The sequence below is a fragment of the Esox lucius genome, chromosome 23 (genome assembly GCF_011004845.1).
Source record: "Esox lucius isolate fEsoLuc1 chromosome 23, fEsoLuc1.pri, whole genome shotgun sequence".
Taxonomy (NCBI): domain Eukaryota; kingdom Metazoa; phylum Chordata; class Actinopteri; order Esociformes; family Esocidae; genus Esox; species Esox lucius.
The window spans coordinates 17,329,079-17,343,046 of NC_047591.1; the positions used below are offsets into that span (position 1 = coordinate 17,329,079).

Below are 13,968 nucleotides of genomic sequence, written 5' to 3' on the forward strand. Positions count from 1 at the left end.
TGGCAGCATTTAAATCGGAGAGTTAAGACCATTGAAGTTGTCTGAGGGCATTTGTGGTTGAGGGTGATCTGGACACATAATAAACACACTATGCAGGATGGGTTCATACCTGGCCCACTGCTCTTTGTCCTTTCCTACTGTCTGTCTAAAAACCCCAAAAAATGCCTGGAAATCTACATTTAAAAATTATTATTTCCTGAGAGGTTTATATAAAATAAAGAAACTCACCAAGGTAAAATATGTAAGCAGTCAGATTATCATAGCCAACGACAATGTTATAATTGTTGCTTTACCAACTTTACCAAGTGTCCTGGTTCTGGCCCAACCCAGAGTTTTTTGGGACCAACCAGACAGAACGTCCTGTTCTCTACGACCAGATGGTTTGGTTGTTTTTGCCACAAAGTCCCGGAAGAGACGATCAGATCCAGACTCTTTCCAGAAGGAGACATCTGTGGGCGTGGTGTAGCATTTGGCCGAAGCCATTACATCTCCAACTCATCAAAAACAAAGGAAGTCGTCGGTGAAAATGAAAACATCCCGTTACATCCACCCCTTCTAGAACCCTCCCTCCTTCTGACCTAGCCACATTAGCTTGCTAAATTGAGAGTGAGAGTGACAGCACAGCTACATCCTGACTCCAATCGGATGATGCAGCCTCCGTTTTTCATTTAAAGCGGTGTAAGCGGGGGGATGTTAAGAGAGTTAATGTGTATGTGAAGTTAATGGACTTTATTTCTCCTGCCACCGACTATAGCTTTTCTCGCATCATAATTACTACAATTACCAGCTACTAAATGAAGTGTGCTGAGACCATTAGACAAAGCAGCGTTGTCGACAAAAGCTGGAGAGTTATGGTGTGTCGTCATCACGACACATAGCACTCAGGCGAGGCGGCAGCTAATCGGTTTGGCAGAAAAATGCGGAGGGGGGGTGGTGTAGTAAGCGCAGGGAAATGACTTAGGTGTGAATTAGGAGGCTTCTCTACGCCCCCCCCCCCCCCCCCACCTGCCTAGTCAACTGGGTCCCCTACAATCTGCAGCAATTATTGGGGAGATAGTTCCCCTAGGCTTTTTGACCAGAAGTACAGGTATCTGCCAAATTAACAAAAACCCCTGAGTAAACGAGGGATTCAAAGTATATTGAAAGCAGGTGCTGCCTGTCAGGGCTCCACGCGGATAATTTTTTACAAGGAGTAAATGTGCTACAATTGAAGAAGTAGTCGTTTTTATGGGGGAGATTTTTTATCGACAAACATTACAAATACTTGAGATATTTTATTTTTACCGATACATCGACCGGTCTGTCGTGGTGAAGAAAGAGCTGAGCCGCAAGGCGAAGCTCTCGATTTACCGGTCAATCTACGTTCCTACTCTCACCTATGGTCATGAGCTTTGGGTCATGACCGAAAGGACAAGATCCCGGATACAGGCTGCCGAAATGAGCTTTCTCCGCAGGGTGGCTGGGCGTTCCCTTAGAGATAGGGTGAGAAGCTCGGTCACCCGGGAGGAGCTCAGAGTAGAGCTGCTGCTCCTCCACATCGAGAGGGGTCAGCTGAGGTGGCTTGGGCATCTGTTTCGGATGCCTCCGGAACGCCTTCCTGGGAAGGTGTTTTCCGGTCCCGGACACGCTGGAGGGACTATGTCTCCTGGCTGGCCTGGGAACGCCTCGGTGTCCCCCCGGAAGAGCTGGAGGAAGTGTCTAGGGAGAGGGAAGTCTGGGCATCTCTGCTTAGACTGCTGCCCCCGCGACCCGGCCCCGGATAAGCGGAAGATGATGGATGGATGGATGGATTTTCTTTTTATGTATTTCAATAAATCAGACATCAGACTTGTTTTTAGTTGTTGTGACATTGTCTTGAATATCTGGCTTTTCATTGCACTTGTAAAGCAAGAGGACTATAGTCTTTGATAAATGTATCCTACTGCTGCAGTTATTTTAAACTAATAACAAATGTGTCCAGTGATAACTGTTAAAATTTGCAAAGTAGCAGGTAAAATTGCTGCCCTGAGGTAACATTTGGGGATTATAGCCAAACAAGTCTATAGCTCCTCTCAGCTGATAATGAAACGCACAAACCACAGACAGTGCAGGCAACATGCTGAAATTATTTGCCAGACATCCCGTTAGGATTGTCTTTTATGCCAAAAATGGCTAAACAGGGTTGCAATGATTTCAGTTTTAGATAGTTGCTGGGAGGCTGCTGTGTCTGACACGTGCAAGAGTCTTATATGAGGTTGTCTCGCAACAGATGAAAATTGCATTTATTTCAGAATTGTTTTGCCAGCAACATTATTACCGCAGCTGGGATGGTGTCAATGAAGCGCGTGATTTGACTTTTCATTGTCTTCATTATTTTAATAAATTAAAGAAGTTCTGTTAGAATCAAACGTTGAATCACATTTGTACCCCTGAGGTAGTTCCAGCCTTTGACTAAGCTAAGCCAGATGGTCTGGTTGAGGTGCATTACGGTATCAGTTGTCATTTGTGTGATTACCAACAATTAATTTAAACAGCAGAAACACTACACCCACAGGAGCGTTCGTTTCTCTGTGTATAGATTGTTAATCGCACAGGTGAGCAAACCTCATTATATACATTTGGTGTATGCGCGCTTTCAGTCCCACACACAATCAACGTTGGCTCTCTGTAGTACCCTGCAGGTGTGGAATACAAATTTTAATCTTGCTTAGAGTCACGTAGAACGACGTTGTGCAGGTCCCGTTCCACATGGTTTTGGCTACCTCAGCCTGACGAGGTTCTAAGGCACGTTCGGGTTCTAAGCCAAAGTGCCTTGAAGCTGCTCCGCCTGACTCGGGGCCGGCCCAACAACCGCTTCGTTGTGACGTTTCCATTATTTCTGCAGGCAGTTGCAACTCTGCCCGGGCAAGCATGACGAACATTCCCCACCCCACTGTGCTGACAGCGATGCTTGGGGACTAATGGGACGTATGGTCAAATGGCGCGTCACTGGTAATCAGGTTATGGGAACACGTGTGTGTTAGTATGATCACGCCCTAATGATGCTGCGCAGTGAGTGAGGAGTGTGTGTGTGAGCGTGTGTGTGCGCGCGCGCCTGTGTGTAAACACCATTAGCATGTATAGGGAGTGTTTGGCCTGGAGCTGTAGAGAGCCTAATGATAACTATAAGGCATCTCTTCTCCACCTTTCTATGCAGTTTCTGGGCTGTTTCAATCCCTCATTTGACTATCAAATCTCTTCCCACCATCCCTGGACAAGTCTCTCCTCGTCCTCTCTTCCTGGATCCATCCCCATCACTCGTCTCCTGTCCCCAACGGCTTCACTATCCCTTTAAGAATCCCAGAGTCAGCTAAGTGACACATTTGTCGCCCGGTCCTTGAGCAAGACAGTTAACCCTGACTGCTCCCTGGGCACCCAATGTGGCAGATCCCCGCAACTCTTCAATTTGAAGGATTCAGGAAAAAAGCGGCTGTCAAACTTCACTTAGTCCTTGTGTTCGGGTTTACGTAAGTGCAGGTGAATCGAAGCTGATGCGTGGAAGCAATACAACCGTTCTATGATGTTTAGACCAGCAGCCCTCCATCCCTGAGGAATATGAGTTAGACTTACTGCTGGTGGTCCCTGGGGTGCTGAACTGGGAGGAGTCCATGAGCTTGCGAGGGGTGGACAGGCTGCTGACGTCCAGCTGAGGCAGGGGGGATGTGTCCTTGTTTGCGGAGCTGTGGAGAGGAGATGATCATCATAATTTTTCGGTGCTGCTGATTACGCTGTTATATAAAGACAGCAGCTAGATGAAGCATCCCTAATAGAGCCTGTTAACAAGCTGCCACTATCCTGCCCAAACACATTCACCTCAGAGGATGGCGGAGCATTACAACAGACTGGTTAACAAGTCCAATACCCAACAGCTGACAGCAAGGCGGGAAGCTGCCACCTCCACACAGTGCAGACCTGTTAACTGAGTGGGTCATGTGAGGCGGGCCTCTCTCAGCGCACTGCCAATATACAAGGGTCTATGACCCGTCACTCTGTGATACCTGCTAATATATCACTCTGTACCTCGGCACCACACCGCATAGTAATCACAGAGCTGTACACACACACACACACACACACACACACACACAAACAAACCAATCAAATCCGCACACACACTCGCGCACCAAACGAAACAACAGGCTTCCTGGCTGAGTGAGGTTGGCGACCTGCATTAGCCTTATGTGTTGTGTGGTTGTGTCTTGGCACATGAATTAGCATGTTGGCGGCAGCTGCGCGGCGCTCTAACAAAGCCGTCCCAAAAGCCTCCCTGCTCCCTGCTCAGGGCCCGGGTGGAATGTCGCTTCTCTCACTAGCTCACTTGGGACACATGCGTGGCACTGGGCTCACTATCCTCCCTTCACTTATGCAGGAGGCACAGGCGTCGACTAATGAATCCCAGCCATTACTGTCCATCAAAAGGTCTCCCGTGAAGTCATCAGCTTTGCCTGACCAAAGCAGGGAGACGGGGACTTTGTTTTGACACCAGAAGTGTTGACCGGCTAAACCAAAACCCTTAGTGGGGAGGGAGTGGGGGAGGGAGTGAGGGAGGGAGAGGGAGAGAATAAAAGAGAGAGCGAAAGAGAGAATTAAAGACAGAGCCAGCTAAGCCAAACACTGAGGGAAATACCTGCAGTGTGGAGTAGTACTGAGTGGGATTATAAGAGTCGAGGTTTAAAGGTGGCTAATCCCCCTGAACAAAGCTATTAAAGTTCCCAGTTCACAGCCATTCACATGTAAATGCCATCAGAGAGGTGGCAGTGGCCCGGGCCCCAAGTCAGAGAAGGCCTGAAGACCCGGCTAGCAGAGACAGTTAGATGGAAACAGAACCACGTGACTCACCCAGGTTGAAGCCCGGGGTGAAGCCACAACCGAACCGCCCCCCCCGGTGTCGCCCCCCCCCCCCCCCCCCCCCCGTCCCCCCCCCCCCACTCACCCCCCGGGCCGCGCCTGGTTCTTGTCCTTGTTCCGGGCGCCCAGGCGGCTGGTGGACTTGATGTAGAGGTGGCGGTGCAGCTCGTCGATGAGGACCACGTGGATGTTGAGCTTCTTGCTGTGGAGCTCCAGGCGCAGGTCTCCCAGGCCCTCCACCTGCAGCAGGGGACCCTCCAGGGACCCCACCGCTGACACCTGCACCCGGGGGACCACAGGGATGTGTTCATTAGGGCGTGGCTCTCTCCTTTGGCCCCCTCCCTGCCCCCCCAGCTGTTCCTTGTATTAGATGTTCTCCAGAGCTAGCACACCTGAATCAACTTGTCTGCTAATTGCCAAGCCCTTGGCTGCTTGATTCAGGTGAGCTAGTTCAGGGCTACAACATTGTGAGACAGCCGTGGGTTCCTGGGAGACGCTTGAAAACCCACTGCATTATGGGAAAGCAAACGGAAAAGTTTTAAACAGCACACTGGAGCTTCCTCATTGCCGACAACCAAGGGGGCAGACTCCCTTTCTCACAGAGGCTGCCTCTGACCAACACACCAAGGTCCGGCGGGTGGATTTCATTTCCGCCAACATTTGCTAGATAAATTGTCTAACTTTTCATTCCTGTGAAAGTGTATCATTGTAGTTCCAACACCATTGCTACTGAGTTTGTGTGTGTGTGTGTGTGTGTGTGTGTGTCATTTATCGGATAAGAGGAACACCAGAAAAAGCTCTTGATTTGTTACAGAAAATCTGAGCAGAGGGTGTCCATCCACAGCTCACAGGGACAGCAGGTTATTACAGTCATGCACAACTCCAACAGACCTGCAGCCACGCCTCTGTGGAGTAGTCAGCGTTTTAGGGGAAAGCGTCAGGAGACTCGGGACTCTGCACCCTTCTCCACGTTCCACACTCTCTCTCACACTATGGCATTTCTTTCATCCAACCATCCTTCCCATTCCCTCTGGTTCTCTACCTGCCTTTTCATTAGAAGCACTGGTTATGGCGTGTTTGTATTGAATAAACCGTCAGACAGTTGCTGTAAATGATCGTTGTTTATTTTTCCATTTTTTATTAGAGCCGGGCTTATGGCTGAATGATAGCCCTCTAGAGAGTCATCACAGTGTGTGTGTGTGTGTGTGTGTGTGTGTGTGTGTCAGGCCAAAGAAACAGAGGGAGATTGGGCGGGGCGCAGGTCAAGTGTGTGCTGATGCAAATGACTGCGGCGTTAGCGATGTGCTAACATGGGACATGATCACCCCGCCAGCCCGGCTGGACAGCCCGTTCGTTCAGGCGCCGCGCGGCCAGCTTATAAAACGGTGCGTGCGTAATACGTGAGTGACGTGTGCACGACAATATCACCGCGCGTCTGCGAGTGTATCGGCGGCGTCGTGGGTGCGTCCACGGTGAGTGCGTGTGTCTCATTACCAGTGGGCCGGGATGACAGAAGAAGGGCTGGTTAACAGCGTTATGGAGCCCGGGCTGTCAAGCTAATCAAGGACACGAGGCCTCCCGTGCATTAGCAGGAGAGGGGAGGCAGACTCACAGGAGGGGGGAGGCAGACTCACAGGAGGGGGGAGGAGAGCGTGACAGCCCATCACTGGTCTCTCTAGTGCACACTGGGCTCAGAGGGGGGTGTCAGGAGGTGTGTGTGTGTGTGTGTGTGTGTGTGCGCGTGCGTGCGTGTTTGTGTGTGAGGGTGAGAGTAGGAGGAGATGCAGAACGGCGAGGGATGTGTAGACGTGAGGGAGACGTTAATCTGACAGATGAGCAGAGTAATGAGTGACAGCATGTCGGGATGAACACATCAAGAAGTCTCAGAGGGCCGATCGAGACAAGATGGAGTTACCACAGAATGGGGAGAAGGAGACAGAACGAGGGAGAGAGGAAAGGGAGGAGAGAGCGGAGAGAAACGGGGTGAGGAGGATATAGTACCAAAGGACAAGGAGGGAAGGGGCGTTGGGAGAGGGAGATGTTGGAAAGGAACAGAGAAATACAGAGAGGAAGGGAGAAAGTTAAGGAAAGGGAACAGACACATTGAAACCCCTAGTGTCCCCGAGACGGACACTGTTGGTTCTCCTATGACAGAAGGACACACAGACCAGACCGACAGAGTTGCCCTTGGGTGCTTTCACCATCACCAAATCCAGAGCAAAGGAAGGGAAACACCGTTTTTCACACCGCCATGACAGCATGGCCCTCTCCCTAGCCGCAGGTCAGCTCAGGCGAACGGTAAAGGGAGTATTTAAAGAGAGAAAAACCTAACCGCAATGGAATGACACATGCAAACACACCCACACATCGCTCCTAGAATGTAATGCAGTTTTCTACAATGCAATAAATAATTGAGTTCACTTTTATTATGCACAGTGTTTTGTATGATGCATGTGTGTTATCTCCGTGTAGAAGAGTAGCTGCTGCCTTGGCAACGGCTAATGGGGAACAGAAACACAAAAGACCAGCCTACCTAACATGGCTCCAAGGACAACTCCAGCTTGAGCTATGGCCAACATAAGCAACGGTCCACCACTAATCCGAAAGCTAGAATTCTACCCGCATAAAGTGCATTGACACAGTTCTAATACAGTTCTGAGTCCACCATCCATTTCTGGGGAGGCACCCGGGAAAGTACCAAGTAAAATAAAAACTAAAAGTTGAAAGCCAATTCACCGAACCACGCCGTTCAGACTCCGAACCTGAGCTTCCATTTTTACTGACACAAGAATCCTTTTAGTCAATCACTTGACCAGCTGGCTGTAAACGGCGCAATTAAACTCAGCGGCCGAGATGTGCCCTGCCCAGCAACTCTTCGTGAGGCCGCATTACAAACCGTCCATGTTTAGAAGTGATAGTGACACAACAGAGAGGTGAACACCTGTCCATCTACAGGACAATGGCAAAGGAAAATCTGTTAGTGATCAAATGAAAACATATCCATGGCCCAACCGACTTCAGGAAATTCCATTTGAAGTTATGCAAGAATTTCTGTTTCATACGGAATAGCAAACCCGATGAAAGTTAAGCAGGAAAATGAAATCAGGACTCTGGAGGGTTAAAGCTCTTGAATATTTAAACGTTGAACATCTCGCTCAAAGCCTGCATTATCGAGCCGGGTTTGGTCTAAGCCACCGTCTCTGGAGCACACCTACCAGAACCACTGGCTGTATGTCAGGACAACTACCTTTGGAAGCAGAAACACCAACCACATTCAAATTACTTTAAAAAGGGAGCGAAGAAGCCCTGGTTTATTTATTCACACAGCCTGACAAGTCTATATCTTATACTATGTCTAGTTCAGTGTAGATTTCCACTGTCCGTGCCACGGTGTAACTTACATTTACATAATTTAAGAAATGCTGTCATCCAGAGCGACTTAAAGTAGCGATGCATACATTGTCCTACTTTCACTTAGGGCCCCTGAGGGTAATGGAATCGACAACACAGGCGTCGTGAGCGCCATGCTCTACCCACTGAGCAACACACAAAAAGGTAGGCCTGGAGGTCTGAAAACAATTTCATGGTGACATTTTGAAACATTATTGAAAGTAAAGGCAATCGTTGTCTTCTGGAGACATTGTTTTTTTTGTTTTTTGCTGGATATCCATAGATTCGTAAAGGTTATACAGGCATTCGGAAACGTAATACAAGCAGAGGTTATAGTTAGCCTGTGACGTCACGTGCCAAAGCTTACGTTCAACTGGTCTCAGCGAACATAAAGTAACACAGTTTCCATCATAATTTCCCATAAACAATAAACTTTGACAAAAGATAAACCCTGCCCTTGGAACATTTGTTGTGTTGAGTTAAGCCAGGTCAATAGAAACCTGAGAAGAGGGTGCAGTACAGTGACTTTTCACCAGAAAGATTTCATATCCAATCTTCTACAACCAGTGGCCAGAGATCCCTGATTGCATCTTTTAACACTATGTTGATAACGCTGCCGCTTTAATGTCTAACATTGTGTACCCTAATGAACGACTAATTTGCTGAAATAGACTCACCAGCGTAGTGAGGAACTTCCGCTTTTGTCTAGAAATCGGTATTGCAGTTTCCGGTTTACTTACTGATACTCATCCGCATTAGTAAACACCTAAACTCACAACAAGATGAGTGATGCTGTTGTACGGGGAAAAAAAGAAATATAATGTACATGACTCATTTAAGTTTCAAGGTACAAGTGGGGCATCATTTTAATCAGGAGAATGTCCTCTTTTTAATAAAATATGGTTTGCGCCATTCAATGACTTCAAACGCTAGACTAGAAATAGTCAGAAAAGGCGATTTTTTATATACTTCCACGTAACGCAGGTTTAAGTGCAATTAATACCATATAGGACCAGATGTTTACTTCCTATGCCAGTTGTTATTTTTCAGTTTCGTTGTGAAATAAGGTTCCAGTAGTAAAATAAAAGAGACCTGTTTTGGTGCTTTTTTGAGGCTATGGAATTTTAAGCTTCATTCAGAGGTTGAAGAGGCTGAACGAAGGTTTGTTTCAATTCACTTGCTATGGGGACGCGCTAGCGTTCCAGCTCAGCCAGCGTACTTTTGCCGTTTTTGAAGCTAGGGTGAATTGTTATGCGTTCTATTGTCCTGCCTATTACTACACTAAAAAGGAACACGTCGCTAACTAGCTTAGCCGATAGCCGGCCGGCACACCACAATAAACTACTTACCCTCGTAGTTGTGCAGATAACTCGATACATAGAGTTTGAATCCCTTGTTCCGCTTGCTTGTTGGGGCAGGGGACCAGGCATCAACAATTCGATGGACATCACTAACGCTTATTTTAGGCAGGTCTTGGAGACATCTAATAAAAACTGAAATTTTGGGGGCGACGCGGGTGATCGCCTTAAGTAAACCGGAAAATGATATGCCGACCTCTGGCTAAAGCGGAAGTTCGTCCATACGCTTGTGCGTATGGAAGCCAGGAAATGAAGACATGAAAAGCTATTTCTTTCTTTCTTACCAGCATGTCAGTGGCGTGGAGGTAGTGTTTGCTGGCCATGCAGGCCTCCAGCCTCTGTGGGACCTGCTTAATGCTCTCGATCTCATCCAGCAGGTTAAGGACATGTTTGTGCTCGATGCCTTCGATCCACAGCTTCCTCAACTCATCCCTCTTGCAGTGAAGCAGCATCTTACACGACAGCAGGTTCTCCTTCACCTAGGAGACGACGGGACATTGTCAGGGTCAAACCCACCCCGTGATTACATCATACAACAGATTACACAGGGTCATTTTAAAGCTGCTGTCTATACAGGTTTTTGCTAGCATCCTAATAAACAAGCAGAATGAACCAAGAAAATGCATTGAACAGGCAGGCAGACTGTCTAGATTCTTTTTCTAGAAGTGATTGGTGGAAAAATGAACTCCTTGATCCTGGGCTCCAACTGTGCCAAGAGAGCAAAAGACACATTTCTGTTGTTCTCTTGGACTACAGACAAGCCGTACTGCTTTGTGTAGGCCCGGATTAGAAATAATTTCTGTAACAGCCTAGCATGTGAAGCCTTGTGAGACAGGAACATGATGACACTGCTGTGGAACACTGATGGGATATCCCAGAGGCTTCATCAATGACAGTCAGGCAGACCCTGTGATTCAATGTGTCTGCTGCTAACGCCCACAACGGGGGAGAACTCCCTCGGATTGGACCCATCAATGCCTTCACTATAAATAGATATATCCAGTTACTACTACTCTGACTGCACGCCTACTGAAAGTGTGTGATGAAACGGTTTTGCAGTGTGTGTTCCTGCTTTCACGATAGTCTTGCAGGGCGAGGACATTTCACTGGTACTCACTTTAACAAGAATGTTTACCCGACCTGGGACAAAATGTAGGGTTTAAAATTAGGATTAGGGATAACTTTAGGCATTATGGGTCAGTTTCGCAGACACAGATTGAGCATAGTCCAGGACTAAATAATAAAGCTTAGTGAAGATTCTTTATTTAACCTGATTTGTTTTTAGTCCAGGACTAAGCTTAACCTCGGTCTGTAAAACCAGCCCTAAGGGATAGGCTAAGGAGTTAGTATTATGTTAAGGCTAGGCATAAAGGTCAGGTTATGGTTGGGTTATTGGGGTTAATGATAGGGTTAGGTAAAATATTTTTTATGGTACAAAGTTGCTGGTCCTCACCTTAATAGTAAAACCTACAGGGTGTGTGTGTGTGTGTGTGTGTATATGTTGGTTCCTTCTCACCCCTTTAATCTTGTTGCGGGAGCTGGTGATTCTCTCTGTGATGCTCTGATAGGTCCGAATGGCGGTGGTCAACTCTGCATAGTGCTGGACTATCTGTTCATCCAGGTCCCTGTCGCACTTTTCAAAGGCCTCCTCCAGACGGCCCTTCTCAGTCTCTCTGTCCTGTTTGTCATCACTGCTGGACAGGGTCCTGCCAAGGGGACAGAGACCAACAAATCAAAACTCATCAGTGGCTTCTATAGCTGTCACCTCTTGGTTCTTCTCTCAGTCTTGTGTAGATCTAATTTTTTGTTTGTCATTTCAGCTAATAACCAGATCTGGGTCAAAGATTATCACAAAGAACTTAGTTGAGCTCAGCTAATACTTGGGGGGTACAAAATGCAACTGAGGAAATATTCCCCCGTGGCACAAACAAAAACCTAAACTCAAGGGAGTATAAAATCATTTATATATACTTAACACCTCTGGTAAACTACAAAACACCTCCCCAATACAATAATGCTCTCCCTGAAATCAGTAATTGCCTTACTGTAAAATCAATCACACAAATATGCCTAAACACAACACAAAAGTCGGGTTTTCAAGACTGAAAACAATACCAGTCTTGTTGTTTGTCATAATCCCATAGGATGTGTCACTGTTGCGTAGGTGAAGTTGACATCAGTAATTTAAGGGAGAAAAGGTAGCAGACTCAAAAGCTCATTGGGTGACTCCCTACCATACTGCAGCTTGAAACTGCAGCAGTAGCCTATTCTTAAAGGAGAACGCTGGAATGGGGAGAGGACTTATAAAGTGGCCAGCGCACACTTGACACAACACACAGTAGTTATAGGCAACCCAGCAAATGCGGCCTGTTCCATTCTCTGTGAATTAATCATTACTACATATTTATAGCCCCATCTCAGCCACCAAAGCCAAACAAACCAGAAAACATAAACCCCTGACATACACTGTCAGTCACGGTCAATTAAAACTCTCCACACAATAAGGAAAGGTGCATAGCAGGAAACGTTTTCATGCGGACAAGGCCTCACAATAAATGAATCTATGTGGGATCTCCATAATGCCAGTAACATGATTCAAACGTTGCTGCAACTTTGATATACTTCACACATGTCGGGTCGAGAGAGACATTGACCTTCAGAGTATAACTAGCTGCCAATTCCTCCTTGCAGCAAAGGGTACGGAAACATACACAGGAGAAATGGAAACATACACAGGCACACAAAACAGTAATTGACGTGAGAATTGTGCAAGTAAAGACCAATACATGATTATCATGGCACCCAGTTAGTAAAGGACAGCAAAAGACGCTTCAATTACTGAATGAATGTTAAAAAAAGATCACTGACATTATATAGATAACGTGTCACGCTTGTCAGGCTATGAATGAGGAGCTGATCAGCTGTCAAAACAAGAAAGCTATTCGGCAACGAGTATGCTACCTAGCGTTGCTCCCTCCTCTCACATTCTGACAGTTAACGGTCAGTGTTATTTCACTTAAAGTGATAACAAATATTGATAAATAGTGCGAAATTAGTAACTTAAGCGCATCTAGCGTCCTAAATACAAAACTCGACTGAAATAGAACTAGCTATTTAACTAGCAGGCTAACAACAGGAAGGATGTTGTTAGCCTGCAACGGACTGAAATCACAGGTCTTTTTAATGAAAACAACAAAGTTGATACCGGTAGAAATGATAATAACAACATCAGTTTGAGTAAGCATACCTTATAACAGAAATTAGTAAGCCCGAAGGGTCTTTACTTTTGCTAACAGCACTTCGGTATCTTCCAGTATCTGCTGCCATTTTTTCTGCTGCTGCACCCAAACAGTGACAAACTACAAATTTGCTTCCGGAAGTCAGTGGGAGTTGTAGTCCGAAATTCGTCTCTCGTGCTGAGGTACATTCATTCTGCTAAACGAAACGTTACAGTTGCGAAAAGTTGTTGTTGTTTTTTAACGGTGGTTCACTGAATTGTTTTAATAAAACATATCGCAACAAATGTTGTATTTACTTACGACGTTATTTGTATGTTTTTTATGATTAGTCATTTACAGGGCTTACACATACAGAATAATTTGTATTGTGAAATGTATTATACTTTGGTTCTGTAGCAAATGTAGGCCTATTGTGCTTGCTTTTACAAAAATACCATAAACTACGTTTCTTTCTTTATTGAGAATACTACCGAAAAACTGCATTGATATTATGTTCATGATTCTACTGAATTCCGTGTTCCTGTTCTGATTGCATAGCTGGTTTGAAATTGTAATAAGGCCAAATGCACCGAATAACACAGCGTCATTCTGAACAATGAAATTCTTGTGACATGGCACACGACTTCTACACATTTGAATTAAGAAATATATAAAGCAAACATATACATAACAATGTGAACTAGCAGCAATTTTAAAGAGGCTTTGTATGTGAGAAAAGATGCGATATATCAGCCATAACCCCTCCCCCCTTCCCCCAGTACATAGAGTTTATTTGTATTTGTAATATACGCTATTCATCTGGTACTGTGATGATTTGTCCTTTCCACATGTATTCCACTGGCCAGATCGTCATTGTGAAAAGAAATTGGCTTTCAAGTGACTTGGTTTAGTAATGGTGGGGAAAAGTATAACTCGCAATTTCAATTTCCATCAATTCTGAATTGAAATAAAGACCAAGTGGTAACAAATGAGAAATAGCGTGTGGGTGAGAGTGAGTGTGTGCGCAAGCTAGTGTTAATTACTTTCTGTTTTAGGACATATACTGTAGGTCTGCATTTGTCCCCTCTGTATCTCTGACAATCTTTGCACAGCAACAAACCGGACGGGAGAAGGCA

The 13,968-nt window shown here is 46.1% G+C and overlaps 1 protein-coding gene across 1 annotated transcript in view; it reads right to left on the reverse strand.

The window, feature by feature from the left end:
* The window catches only part of exoc4 (exocyst complex component 4), a 123,364-nt gene extending 110,402 nt beyond the window's left edge, over positions 1-12,962 (reverse strand). Inside the window, exons 1-5 of the mRNA XM_013140204.4 lie at positions 12,862-12,962; positions 11,131-11,320; positions 9,899-10,093; positions 4,952-5,145; positions 3,589-3,698 (exon numbers count right to left, since the gene is read on the reverse strand). Of these exons, the coding sequence (XP_012995658.3) occupies positions 3,589-3,698; positions 4,952-5,145; positions 9,899-10,093; positions 11,131-11,320; positions 12,862-12,941 (769 nt within the window). The 5' untranslated portion in view covers positions 12,942-12,962. The remainder of the gene's footprint in view (positions 1-3,588; positions 3,699-4,951; positions 5,146-9,898; positions 10,094-11,130; positions 11,321-12,861) is intronic.
* Between the last annotated feature and the right edge of the window lie 1,006 nt (positions 12,963-13,968).